At 44.6% G+C, this 14,098-nt stretch overlaps 1 protein-coding gene and 1 long non-coding RNA gene across 4 annotated transcripts in view; one reads left to right on the top strand and one right to left on the bottom strand.

Moving 5' to 3' along the window:
• PCSK1 (proprotein convertase subtilisin/kexin type 1) overlaps window positions 1–14,098 on the top strand; it is a 79,795-nt gene that overhangs the window by 58,355 nt on the left and 7,342 nt on the right. Inside the window, exons 11-13 of the mRNA XM_068247497.1 lie at window positions 3,217–3,374; window positions 5,694–5,827; window positions 12,201–12,362. Coding sequence (XP_068103598.1) covers window positions 3,217–3,374; window positions 5,694–5,827; window positions 12,201–12,362 — 454 coding nt within the window. The remainder of the gene's footprint in view (window positions 1–3,216; window positions 3,375–5,693; window positions 5,828–12,200; window positions 12,363–14,098) is intronic.
• Window positions 1–14,098, bottom strand: part of LOC137526850 (uncharacterized) — a 468,244-nt gene that overhangs the window by 36,445 nt on the left and 417,701 nt on the right. For all 3 annotated transcript variants that reach the window (XR_011023123.1, XR_011023120.1, XR_011023121.1), the window contains one exon: window positions 5,779–5,869. This is a non-coding gene — a long non-coding RNA (uncharacterized lncRNA). The remainder of the gene's footprint in view (window positions 1–5,778; window positions 5,870–14,098) is intronic.

Genomic DNA, 14,098 nt, shown 5'->3' on the forward strand with positions numbered 1-14,098 from the left:
AAACATCAGGTAGGTGAGTGGCGGACTCAGCCCTGACTCAGACAGGAAGGGACCCTTACTGATAAGAAATTCCAACTATAAAACACTTTCCTAGCAGAAAATGGCTTCTGAGAGCAAGAAAGAGGTAAAAAGGGAAATTTCTTATCAGTGAGGGTCACACTGTAGTCACTTCCTGTCTGAGTCAGGACTGAGTCAGCCACTTACATACCTGATATTTAACTCTTCCAGGCAGAGAAAGAAAAAAAGGAACACAGCGTAGTTATTTGTGTGCTAGGCACTGTACATACACATGTCTATCTCATGTCACATGTCACTTCGGGTATCCTTTAACATATGCAGCAATTTTGGTGAGGATAACATGTAGGGGGGGCTTTGCTATAAACTGCTAAAGTCGGCACTAAATGACATGAAAATTACGTAGTTATGGTATTACGGTTCCTGATTATGTTTACATACTAAATTAATTATGTTTTTCCCATAATTGTGCAATATGATTTCGCATCTACGATTATAAAAAATTACAAATGGGTATATTTTCATTATGGTTAAGAAAATACTTATTTTTAGTAGCTTCATCTTGAGAAGCATACAGCATGTAAGGATCATATTTGTATCATTCAGGATAGCACAGAAACATTGCGGTTTCAATATGCTGAACAAACACAATGACAGCTCAGTGTCCTGTATTGTGCACAGCCAATTCCTCCCCAGGTGATCTCAGTGCTTATTATGCTGCAATGTACGCAGCTCTTATTTCATCCTAGGTTTGGCAGGATTTTCCCTAATGGCAGAGAGAAAGCAAATTTAGCTTCATTCACAAATGCTCTTTGAACACGTCCCAAAACTAAGCTAGAATTAGCTCCAAATAGAAATAAAGATGTAAAAATAGAAGAGTGGCACTATGAGTCAAACAGACGTAATGAGCTAAATGATATTTGTGCTAAAACTTCCATGATCCTTTGTCAGAGGGGTGAATTAAATGCAGTGGAAGCTGGCATCATGTCATTAGTCTACAGGGCCTGGAAAAGAAGTCGCTGACATAGAGCGAATGTAATCAGAAGCTTGGCAAGAGGATAAATACTGTACTAATAGGATAATGCCACAGTGAAGCAGCGAATCAAAGAGGAACTCCTCCCAGAGCCATAGGATGGTGTGGGAGAAGTGAATGGGTGCTCCTGTCTCTTACCTCAGAGAAGGCATTCACCAGCAGTTGGATTTAAATTTTGTTTTATATTTTCTGACTGCTCGTGTTGTAATTCTAGCTTTTATATAGGCTGATTTTTATACTGACTCCCATCTTCCTGCATTGATGCTGCTCCAAGCTTGACCAGGAGGCTTGAAACCAATGTTCAAGCCCAGAAAGCCAACAAGAGCCTTCACTTAGGTCTCATATGCCCACTTACCAAGGTAGAGTTCGCTTAGCTATTTGGACCAAAGTTCATATTTTACTGCATGTATAACAATTGCTGCAGACTGCCCAGCAAGCTCATGGTGAACCAGAAAGCTTTGGAGTGAGTAAGGGGCTAGAAAGGACCAAGTAGCCCTCTTTCTAAAGTGCTATGTAAAAAAGTAGTTTGCTTTTTTAAAACAGAAGGCATTTGCCTTCCACAATGCGTGATGCAGAATATGCAAATTGTCCCTTTGTTGCCCCTGTGAGCTAAACACACATCCAGAACCACTGCAATGCATTGATATCTCTGTACAATTAACAAGCTGACACATCACTACATTCCAGCAGTTCTGGAGGTGTGGCTAGCTTACTAGAACAACAAAGGGATGATCTGCATATTCAGCTATGATGCATTGTGGGAAACAGCACATGCTCACTACAATCTGAATAATCACAAATACCTTCTGTTTTAGGAAGGCCTACTTCTGTTTTGTATAACATTTGCTCGAAACCTCCAAAACCAGCTTGGTGCAGTTGCAACACTTACATCCCCTATTGCTACACCATTTGATAGGTGACACCACATGATTATTTTGGTTTCTCTGTAAATTAAGAAGGGTCTTCTAGAATGTATTATGTGGTCATTATTAGTCATAGTGTCGGGTCCCAACCTGCCCTGGGTGCAGCTTCTATCTGACTCTCAGATCTACTGCTACTTCCAGGTCATAAGTAGATCTATGAAATGCCAATTTGCCATGTTGATGCAAATGTTGTTGCAATTAGTACAATTTTGGAACTGGCCCAATACGATGTGGTTGATCTGGATTGGCCCATGCTGCACACGTGGTTAGGAATGAAAAATGCCTGGGATATCAACTTCAGAATGTCCCTAATAATCAAAGTCAGCTGTCCACTGATGGTTTATGCTATGAAGAAAAGTACCGCAACAAAGTGTTGGTAGAAGAATATTATCCCAGTCTGCTATAACTCTAGTTCTTAGGATCCCGTGGCTTCACTGCCTTAAGACTCACTTGTGGCACAGGGAATGGTTGCTGCCATCACAGCCTAGTCACATAGGTATTGTGACAGTTATTTCAATGGGCGCCTATGGCGGGAACCAGAAAAGTTGCATTTTTTTCCCAGTGGATTTGCAGCGGGTAGTGTGTGTAATGTTAGGCGTGTGGAGAGACGGTTAAGGTTAGCCATGGGAGGGGACGAAGGTTAGGTGTGGAGGTGGGGCGGTTACAGTTAGGCACCCAGGGGGAGTGGTTAAGGTTAGGCATGGGTTGAGGGAGGGTGCAGTGTGAGAATAGGGTTAAGTTTAGCTGTAGTAGAATATTGGTAGCTATTACCGATATTTTACTATCGTCATTAGGACTGCAAGAGTAGAATATCGGTAAATTTACTGATCAACTATTTCTGGGCATCTAAATTTCCAGGTATCCATTGTTCACGTTCGCCTTTGTGCAGCTTTATTTTAGATAAGCCCAAATATATACCCTTTTATCACATTATAGATTAGAGAGGTTATAAATCATTCATAATAAGTGCATGAATTTCTGGTCATTAGGGTCTGTGCACACAGGTATGTATTATAATGCATTATCTGAAACGAGGAGCATTATGTTAGCAGGACGTCGTTGTTTCTCCCCTCCCATCAACAGTAATTATTGTAGTTTGCATAACGCCCACTAAAATTTACCTTCACACTGGTTTTTAGGGCTGCAGGGAGCCAGTTATCCAGGTATTTTATGTTTGTTGATTTGTTGCTTCATAAAACAACATTGATTTCTATGGACTTTTCCTGTGTATGTTTCTTACTACAGACTTTTTCGATCAGTTGATGAAATTACAATTGAAATTCCGACAAAAGCTTGTGAAGGCCAAGATAATTATATCAAATCTCTAGAACATTTACAGCTGGAAGCTACGATTGAGTATACACGCAGAGGAGACCTTCATATCACACTAACATCACCATCAGGTATGGCAGAGAAACATTCTTCTACTTACAATTACAAATAGGACTGAAGAATAGATGGCAACAACCTCTAGCAACAAATCAGATTTCACCTTCCTGGAGGCAGATCAATAGAATGTGAATCGTAATTGCCTGCTATAATACAGTACAGTACGGCCCCATTCACACTTGCAAAACGCTAGCGATTTTGCTAGCGGATTGCTCTGGCGATTTTTGGCGATATATGCTAAAAATCGCCATTCACACTTGAGTCGATTTTCCACGATTGCGATTAGCGTTTCTGTAGCACTAAACGCGATCGCCGGAAAATCGCCTGTAAATGGTGCAGGATACAATTATTATTTTTTTTTAGAGCGATTTGCTTTAATCACAGGCGATTAATGCAAATCGCCCAAGTGAAAATGGGCCCATAGGTTTCTATTGCACTAGCGCTTTCAAAAGCGCTAGCGCTTGAGCATTTTGCCGAAATCGCTGGCAAAACACTCAGGTGTGAACCTACCTGCTGATTTAGATATATAATCCAACAGCTCAAACAAACTTTAATTTATTTTCCTCCAAGTAGCGTGTGGATTGCATATGCATCTTCAGAATTTCTAAAACCCCTTTAAAAATGTGTTTTGTATTTCCTGTATCCAAAGGAAGATAATGAATGTGGTTTATCAACAGTGATGGCCAGTGGAGTGCTAATAATTTGAAGTTGATGTAAATGTTATGTTCATTTAGGCTCTGTTCACATCTAAAAATGAAATTGCGGACAGCAAAGATTTTCCATTTTTTTTCTGCGTTCCTCTGCCCCTTCGAGCGCTTAGGATTTTTTGCAAATCGCTTTTGCAGAGCGATTCCATTTTTTCACTTCCTTACATCAGTCACACACACAGAAAAGAATAAATACAATGCATTTAATTCTTAAAAACGCAAATGCAGTCACCAGTGGCGTAGCTAAGGAGCTGTGGGCCCCGATGCAAGTTTTACAGTGGGGCCCCCCCAAGCACTCTATACATAACAATTGATACGGTGCACCAAAATCTGCCAATGGCAGCTACAGTGTCAGTGGTGCAAGAAGGGGATGGGGAACAGTTTGTTAATGATGACCACTATTCAAAGCATCTATAGAAGTGTTTATTATGAGCACAGGACCAATAGAGAGCTAATACTGTAGTTGAGGAAGGGCCCTTCGGGGCCCCTCTGGCCCAAGGGCCCCGATGCGGTCGCTACCTCTGCAACCCCTATTGCTACGCCCCTGGCAGTCACCGCATAAAGCTCTTCCTATAGAAGATACTAATACGGATCTTTTGAATGTGTACAGCATCTTTGTGTGCAGCATCTTGCAAAGATTTTTATCTGATGGGAAGTTCGGCTCAACAGAATAGACTGTGTAGAGTATGCCCTCATACTACATGGAAAGGGGTAAATTTGTGTCTGTGATCTTTTATTTTCCAAAGACTTTAATCTGATGTGTGTGCCCACCTTAAAGGGAACCTAAACTGAGAAGGATATGGATTTTTCCTTTTAAAATAATACCAGTTGCCTGACTCTCCTACTGATCCTGTGTCTCTAAAGGTGCGTACACATGCAGCTATAGTCGTTTGAAACGATCGTTCCCCGATCGTTTCAAACGACGATCGTTTAAAAAAAAAGCAGCCAACGACTAATAAGTCTAACGACGGACGAACTAGATCATTAAAAACGAACGATCTAGCTTGGCAGATTTTTTCCAACGACGATCGTTTGCAAAAGTAGTACATCATTGGAAAACGGTCGTTCGTACTAGGCTTGACATGTGCATTTCGCTATTTCTCCATGGAACTTTTTATATTTATGTGCAAGCGCAATAGTTGCTTTACGTGATGTAACGTTCGTTCTAACGATCAGATCGTTACATACCTTTAAAAACTAACTTTACTTAGGTCGTTCTTCCGTCAATTAAAAGTTCGTTCGTCGTTCACAACGAACAATCGTTGTCGCATGTGTGTACGTAGCTTTGTACTTTTAGCCACAGCCCCTCAACAAGCATACAGATCAGGTGCTCTGACTGAAGTCAGACTGGATTAGCTGCATGCTTGTTTCAGGTGTGTGATTCAGCCACTACTGCAGCCCAAGAGATCAACAGGACTGCCAGACAACTGGTATTGTTTAAAAGGAAACGTCCATATCCCTCTCAGTTTGGGTTCCCTTTAAGTGGCAGCTATAAAATATTCCTGGGGTTTTTTTCAGGGCATTTCTGCAGCATTCAGATAAATACAGCATGTTCACATAAAATATTAACAAATGAGATAAATAATTAAAAATATGCTTGGAACTCAAAATGACTGTTTTATGCAGGAACCAAGACGGTGCTCCTCACTGAAAGAGAAAGAGATGCGTCCACAAATGGTTTCAAAAACTGGGCTTTTATGTCTGTGCACACTTGGGGAGAGGACCCATCCGGAACCTGGACCGTCAAAATCACAGATCCGGTAAGAATCGCCGTGAGCGGTGTGGACGCCACCAGCGAGGAGCTGAAATTATGCATAGCAGTTATTTTACAGCAAATTTCACAATTACAATGCAAAATCAGAATGTGAAATTTAAAACGATCACATAATGGGCTTGATTCACAAAGCCGTGCTAACTCAGCGCGGTCGCGCTAGCGTTTTGCACGCGTTATAACATGCGTAATGGTTTTCATAAACAATCGCGAATTTTCGTGCGCAATCGCGAATTTCCGTGCGCAAAAATTCACGTTTGCGCATGAAAGTTTGTGATTGTGCTCAAAAACCATTACGCGCATTATAATGCGTGCGAAACACTATGAGTTAACACGGCTTTGTGAATCAAGCCTCATGAATTTTACATGTAATCAAATCTATGATGCACAGTTTTGCAAGATATTACTTTCTTATGCTTCTAGACTTGAATGCTTTAGAAAACACATTTTGGTGCCTAAAAGGATTCCTTGGGCTTGATTCACAAAAGCGTGCTAACACTTAGCACGCCGGTGCAAAGCTGCTTTGCGCATGATATCATGCGCGTAAAGCTTTATGTGCACAAACTAATGACTTTGCGTGAAGTCAATAGTTTGTGCGTGTAAAGTTTTGCGCGCATTACATCGTGTGCAAACTAGCTTAGCACGGGCGTGCTAAGCATACACTCTAATAGGTTAGCATGCGAAGCGCCGTAGTTATCACGTACAAAGCGCACTTATCGCGCGTACAGCTGTATGCACGATAAAAGTTAAAAAGCGAGAGCTAAAACTTTGCCAAAATGGCTTGCACACACGATTGCACGTGCAAAGCTTTTAGGTTTGATAACTCAGTTATAACTGCTTTGTGAATCAAGTGGTGGGTGCTCAAATTTAAAAAAGGGTCCTTCTCCAGCTTCCCCCCCCCCCCCCCTGAAATGCACATGCACAGTGGTACCAAACCAGAGTAGTAAGGCTCTCCTACTGTCCCACACCATCCCCCTGAGCCCCTCCGCTTGACACACACATTCAGTCACATAGATGCTGGCTGCATTCAATGGTGTCGGCTGAACATATTCAACAAGAGCTTGTCCAATATGTTTTTATGGCCATGCTCCTGTCTGTGTATGAGTGTGGCAGCACTGTGCAGGTGCAAGTACAGTTTGCACCAGCGTGGTAGCGCAGAGACGCTAGTGGATGTTTTTTTTCCTCCGTGCACCAGCATCTTTGTACTACTGCACAGCAGTGGCGTACCTAGGGCATTTGACACCCGGTGCTGGGTATTATAAAACACCCCCCCCCAAAAAAAAAAAGAAAGGAAAGGAGCGAGTGTGGCATACTAAGCAGTTTAGGTAGTGTAGTGGCCCCCAGTGTAGGTAGTATAGCTGCCGCCAGTGTAGCTAGTATAGTGGTCCCCCAATGTAGCTAGTATAGTGGCCCTCCAGTGTAGCTATTATAGTAGCCCCCAGTGTAGCTATTATAGTGGCCCCCAGTATAGCTGCCCCAGTGTAGGTAGTATAGTGGCCTCCAGTGTAGCTAGTATAGTGGCCCCCAGTGTAGCTAGTATAGTGCCCCCTTCAGTATAGCTGCCCCCAGTGTAGGTAGTATAGTGGCCCCAGTGTAGCTAGATTAGAGGCCCCCCAGTAGAGCTTTGGGTCCCCTCCTTCTGCCTCTCTTCCTCTCCAAAATACGGGCAGCAAACAGGCAGGGCGGGCGGGAGGAGAATAACTCAGCTCACTTCCGTGTTCCAGCCGATGGAACGCTACGTTGCAGTCACGTGCCTCTTCTGCGCCTTCAATACTGGTCACTGTGCTTCCGCTCGTAAGGAAGCACAGTGGGCATCATTGAAGGCGCAGAAGAGGCACGTGACGGCAACGTAACGTTCCATCGGCTGAAACGCGGAAGTGAATTATTCTCCTTCCCGCCCGCCCTGCCTGTTTTCTGCCCGCTGCCCGCATTTTGGAGGGGAAAAGAGGCAGAAGGAAGGGACCCTGATGAGGGAGGGGGGGGGGATCTGTCCCCCCTCTCCGCCGCTGTCCCCGCTACCCCTCCTGTCACAGGAGCCCTGGTGGCTGGAATGCGAAATGCCTTCCAAACGGTTCCAGCGCACAGATCGTGCAAACTGTGGTCGCAGTCAATGCGCAGAAACCGTTGGGAATTGGCTGCAGACAAACCAGAAGGGAGCCTGTGGGTTACGGAAATTACAACTTACACACTTTCAGGCTATAACTGCCACCACCACTGGTATGGGCCAGTGGTCCCTACCGACTGACTGACTGATCCTGCAAATAAAACGGTTAAAACACGCTGTATCCTGTCTAGATATCAATAATAGTGGCGATTCCTCAGAGACCTGAGTTCAGTTTCTGTGTATGGCTGTATAGCAGGTGTAGCGGAACAGTAAACGACTTTGATAAAGTCTTTATTTATGTGCAATATAAATAATTGATATATACAGAAAATCGTTAAAATCAACAATTATAGAGACAAATGATAACACAGTATAAAAGAAATTAAAAGGGATAAAAAATACTTAGATTTGTGGAAAGATGTCCTTTTGTGGGAAAAACTTGTAGAGTTCCTTTTGTTTCAGAGTTCAGACCAGGTGGATGCCAGCATATCCTCAAGCTGGCACAGATGTGATCAAGATGGTGTTTCAAGGTGGAGGACCCTTTCGTTTTAGCCTGTCAATAGTTTTATCACCCATCGCTGCGGGGAGTGGCTATGACAGGCACAAGTCCAGCCTCGGGAGGATGGAGCAGGGGCTGTCCTATCCTTACAGACCCTCAGACTGGCAGAATTCTAGTTCGGCCCGTCTTGGGGTGCACGTGGGGGCAGTTAAAACCTATACCGCATATTCACACTCAGCATGATTTTACGAATCCTAGGACATGAAATATGACAGGTCTATCATGAGAATTTACCCCCCGTCTCTTCAAACCCATATTGCTATGAGAGCAGGGCAGTTTCTAGGCTAAAATGCACCCAGTGCGAGAGTGTAAAAATTGCGCCCCCCCCCCCCCCGTGCCGGAGCCAGGTATAGGTGCCTGCAGTATAGGTTAGCTAGGTCTAGTTGCACTCAGTATAGGTAGTGGGCTATAGGTCCCCCCAATATAGGTAGCCAGGCATAGGTGCCCCAGTATAATTGCCCCCAGTATAGGTAGCCAGGTAGGTGCCTCCAGTATAGGTATCCAGTATAGTTCAGGGGCGGACTGGCCAGGGGGGCAATCTCCCCCCAGGCCACCTTTCATTCAGTGATTTAGGGTAGGTTTGGTGTCTGGTGTATTGGGGTTTGTTGTAAGGCAATGCTAGCTGATAAAAGTGCAATCAGAGGACAGGCAAGCTGGTAAATATACACAGCATGATGCAGAGCTTGCCTGGAGGGTCCGTGTGCAAACATCTGTCTGGTCTCTCCCCATTGTTATTATGACTGCATGTGTGGATAAGGTGTTATACAAGTTAATGTTTTTGACAGTCCCTAGAATCCAGGAGGGCTACTTTCTGACTTGTGTGAGAGACTGGCAGGGACAGGAGTCCTATTACAGGCAAGTAGCCTCTGTGTGATGTGCAATACAGATAAGCTCTCTGCTCCATCTCGGGCTATTCTCAATTTCTCTCCACTCCTCCTCTCTCTGGGCTAGTGCACGCCAAAATCGCAATAGCAATCGCTAGCAATTTGTGAGTGTGATTTTGTGAAAGGATTTTCAGAGCGTTTTTTTTAATGAATTGCTCCAAAAAATGCTACATGCAGTGTGTAGCATTTTTTGGAGCAATTCATTAAAAATAGCTCTGAAAATCGCTTCACAAAATCACACTCACAAATTGCTAGCGATTGCTATTGTGATTTTGGCGTGCACTAGCCCAGAGGAGTGGAGAGAAATTGAGAATAGCCTGAGATGGAGCAGAGAGCTTATCTGTATTGCACATCACACAGAGGCTACTTGCCTATCATAGGACTCCTGTCCCTGACAGTCCCTCACACAAGTCAGAAAGCAGCCCTCCTGGAGTCTAGGGACTGTCAAAAACTTTTCAACTTGTATAACACCTTACCCACACATGCAGTCATAATAACAATGGGTAGAGACCAGACAGATGTTTGCCCACAGACCCTTCAGGCAAGCTCTGCATCATGCTGTGTATATTTGCCAGCTTGCCTGTCCTCTGATTGCACTTTTATCAGCTAGCCTCAAGTTTCACATTGCCTTACAACAAACCCAAATACACCAGACACCAGACCTGCCCTAAATCACTGAATGAAAGGTGGCCTGGGGGGAGATTGTCCCCCTTCCCCCCTGGCCAGTCAGTGTAGCTGTATACAGTGCTTCCCTGAACTAATTACTTTGCAGTCCCCTGGGGAGAGGGAGGGAGAGTTCACAGCGCCCTTTGGCTGTCTGCGCTCAGGACTGCTGCACGGCTGTACGGCCCCTAGAAACGGGCCTGTATGAGAGTTTAGGGGACAGAGTTCTGGGAATTTCACAGAACCAGCACCGGGACTCATGCTACACTTTCCCCACGTTTGGCAAAGCTGCCATCTCAGGAACCCCAGAAATATGACAGATCTGGGAAGTTATGGATTATGCTATGAGCCTCAGGTCATTCAGGGTGTGTGCTGGCAGCTGGCTTCCCTTTGATCCTTACCAGGGAGCAAGGTGTGTCTCGTAGCCTGCCTGGCTGACTCTAGACCTCCTTATCAGAGTGAAACAGCTGGCATATCCTCTGAGAGGGGCCATTAGCTCTCCAGCTTGTTACAGCTATGTGCTAAACGCAATTACCTACCTTTCCCAGAAATGTCTATCTTAAATTAAAACCAAAGTTTGTCTTTCTGAGCCCTGCAATAGATGTGCGATCGAATGCGGTGATCAGAAACGACTGCTGGATCTGCGATTTTTATGCGTTTTGGACGACTGGGCGTCGTCTGGCATCACACCTCCTTCTAGCGCTGCTTCCCCCCTGTTCACCCACCATGGAGGATCGTGGCGACACACCCCTGGCTGTCAGTCACCCGGGGTGCCACGCCCCCCTGCGCCCAATGGTAGGAACACCACTGCTGCACAGGAGCATGCCGTATTTGCACCTTGAAATTGTGTCCATGCTTGTAGACAGACAGGAGCATTGGGCCATGAAGAAGAAGATCCAGGCAGGCATCAGTGGTTTGTTTTATGTTGATAATGCCCCATTAAAGGCGCAAGTGGATTCTTAGGGCTTGATTCACAAAGCAGTGAGAACTGTTATCACGCTGTGAAAAGTCCTTTGCATGAAATTTAGCGTGAAAACGGTTATCACGTGCAAAAATTTGCGTTCGCTCGATAACGTGAATTTCCACATGTCAACGTTCTGTGTTCGCACAATAAATTAATGTTATCGTGCGACCGTTAACACGTGAAAACTTGAGATATCGAGTGATCATTAATTTTTGCTTGTGATAACCATTTTTCGTTCCGACCCTTTCCCTTCCAATCAGCGAACGGACTATTTTTTAATACAAGTGGGGCCCAAACTGCACTTCTTTGCAACCATGTCACTTCCTCTGTTTGGAGTGTTGACTACCTATAAGTTCCCACCATTGTGCATGAGTGCAGTGCAATTTGCTAAACACAGCAGAAGTCTGTCTGTGCATAGCAATTGTACTTTAAATCAGTGAACATACCCCATTAACACCTGCTTGTTCGTGAATGGACTTTTCACTCTATTTACTGGATCCAATAGAGACTATGCTTTCTATCGCTTGCCATTTTGCTGTGAGCCTATAGTAGGCCAAGTCAATGGCAGCACAATGTTATGCACCAAATCAACCATTAGTTCCCTACTAATTGCCTATAAGATTTAGTACGTTGGCTTTTTAGAATATTTGTGCTATATTGCTTACATTTTTACCTGTATGATCAGTTACTCAAGATTTACTTATGTATATTGTGTAATAACCGGAACAAATGGGCAAATAAGTTACATGGATTTTAATTACAGTAGCATGCATTATTTAAAAACTATAATGGCCGAAAACTGAAAAATGATTTTTTTTTCCAAATGTTTTACTATTTCCCCATTAAAACACAATTAGAATAAAATAATTCTTGGCATAATGTCCCACCTAAAGAAAGCCTAATTGGTGGCGAAAAAAACAAGATATAGTTCATTTCATTGTAATAAGTAATGATAAAGTTATCGGTGAATGAATGTAAAGAGCGCTGAAAGGAGAAAATTGCTCCGATGCTGAAGGGGTAAAAGCCCTCAGTTGTGAAACGGTTAAATTACTTAACTCATGATTTATCCTCATCCATTTATGTCATGAATAAGTCATCTTTGTGAATCAACCACTATGCCTTTTATCATTGTCTTAACAAGTTTACAAACTGTTGTTTTCTGATTATTTGCAATTTGCTATTATTCAGTCAAGAAGATTGGAAAACGAAGGACGGATAGTAAACTGGAAACTGATTCTGCATGGAACATCCACTCGTCCAGATCACATGACCCATCCCAGAGTATACACGTCTTACAATGTTGTTCAGAATGACCGAAGAGGTGTGGAGAAGATGACAGATGTTACAGAGGTACATCATCACACTATGGGGCACCAGGGCATTTCACTAGAGCAGTGGTTCCCAACCTTTTCCGGCCCGGGGAACACTTTCTGACCATATTTTTCTCCGGGGAACGGCGGGGGGCGCGCGGGTGTTTGCGCGACCTAGTGGACAGTGCCGTGTGTAGCAGGCTATGGGGGGGGGGGGGCTGGGGTGCGGCTGCATAGCTAGCATAGTTGCCCCAGTATAGGGAGTTTAGTTGCCCCAGTATGGTTAGTATAGTTACCCCAGTATAGAGCCCCAGTATAGCTAGTATAATCCCAGTATGGATTGGTAGTGCCCCAGTATAGGTAGGTAGTGTCCAGTATAGCTAGTATAGTGCCCAGATAGCTAGCATGGTGCCCAGTATAGCTAGTATAGTGCCCAGCATAGCTAGCATAGTGCCCAGTATAGGTAGGTAGTGCCCCAGTATAGCTAGTATAGTTGCCCCCAGTGTAGCTAGTTTAGTTGCCCCCAGTATAGCTAGTTTAATTGCCCCCAGTATAGCTAGTTTAATTGCCCCCAGTATAACTAGTTTAGTTGCCCCCAGTATAGCTAGTTTAGTTGCCCCCAGTATAGCTAGTACAGTTCCCCCCAGAATAGATGCCCAGGAGGGGGGAAGCAGCGCTAGAAGGAGGGGCAGTGGAGGCAGCGGTGGGGAGGGGGGAAATATCCCCCCCTCCCTCACCTGGGACCCCTCCTTCTGCGTCTCTCCCCCTCCATTTATCGGTGGCAAGTGCGGGCTCGGCGGCGGGGAGGCACGCGGAGAATTACTCACCACTTCCGCGTTCCAAGCCCCGGCAGCGTCATGTCGTCAGATCTCCGCCTTCAATGCCGCCCACTGTGCTTCCTGATTAGCGGAAGCACAGTGGGCGGCATTGAAGGCGGAGATCTGACGACATGACGCTGCCGGCGCTTGGAACGCGGAAGTGGTGAGTAATTCTCCGCGTGCCTCCCCGCCGCCGACCCCGCACTTGCCACCGATAAATGGACAGGGAGATAAGCAGAAGGAGGGGTCCCAGGTGAGGGAGGGGGGGGATATTTCCCCCCTCCCCACCGCTGCCTCCACTGCCCCTCCTTCTAGCGCTGCTTTCCCCCTCCTGCGTTCTACAGTAGGAACGCCACGGCACACCAGGCAACATGCCGTTAGTGTGCCGCGGCACAGCGGTTGAAAAACGCTGCACTAGAGGGTTTAAAGCAGGAGTCCGCAAACATCTAAGCAAAGGGCCAGCTCACTGCTCTCCAGACTGAAGGGCTCATACTTCCCCGTTTTCCCCATCATTTTTCCCTAATGCTCATACCCCCATATTATAGTTCTTTCCATTTCATGGCCCCTTTGGAGTTTGTTTGTTCTCCTTGTGTTTGTATTGGTTTCCTCTGGGCCCTCCAGTTTTCTCCTATATCCTGAAAACACAGATAAGTTAATAGGTTCCCCCAAATTTTGATTTAGTCTACAATAGGGATATCATAGTATGGCTATAGTCGGGATAAGATTGTGAGCTACTTTGAAAGACAATAACATGACTCCCTTAAAGTGCTGCAGAAGATTTTGGTGCTATATAAATACATTAAAAAAATAGAGATCGATAAGAACACTGGTGAGTATATTTAATATTTTATTGAACTTAGATTGAATATTTTTTTTTTAACATTATGCTATTAGGTAAGCAAAATTTGATTAACCTTATCTTGTTCATATCAAGATAGTGATACTTGCTGAGAGGTTA

Source organism: Hyperolius riggenbachi, chromosome 1 (assembly GCF_040937935.1).
Source record: "Hyperolius riggenbachi isolate aHypRig1 chromosome 1, aHypRig1.pri, whole genome shotgun sequence".
In the NCBI taxonomy this organism is placed as follows: Eukaryota; Metazoa; Chordata; class Amphibia; order Anura; family Hyperoliidae; genus Hyperolius; species Hyperolius riggenbachi.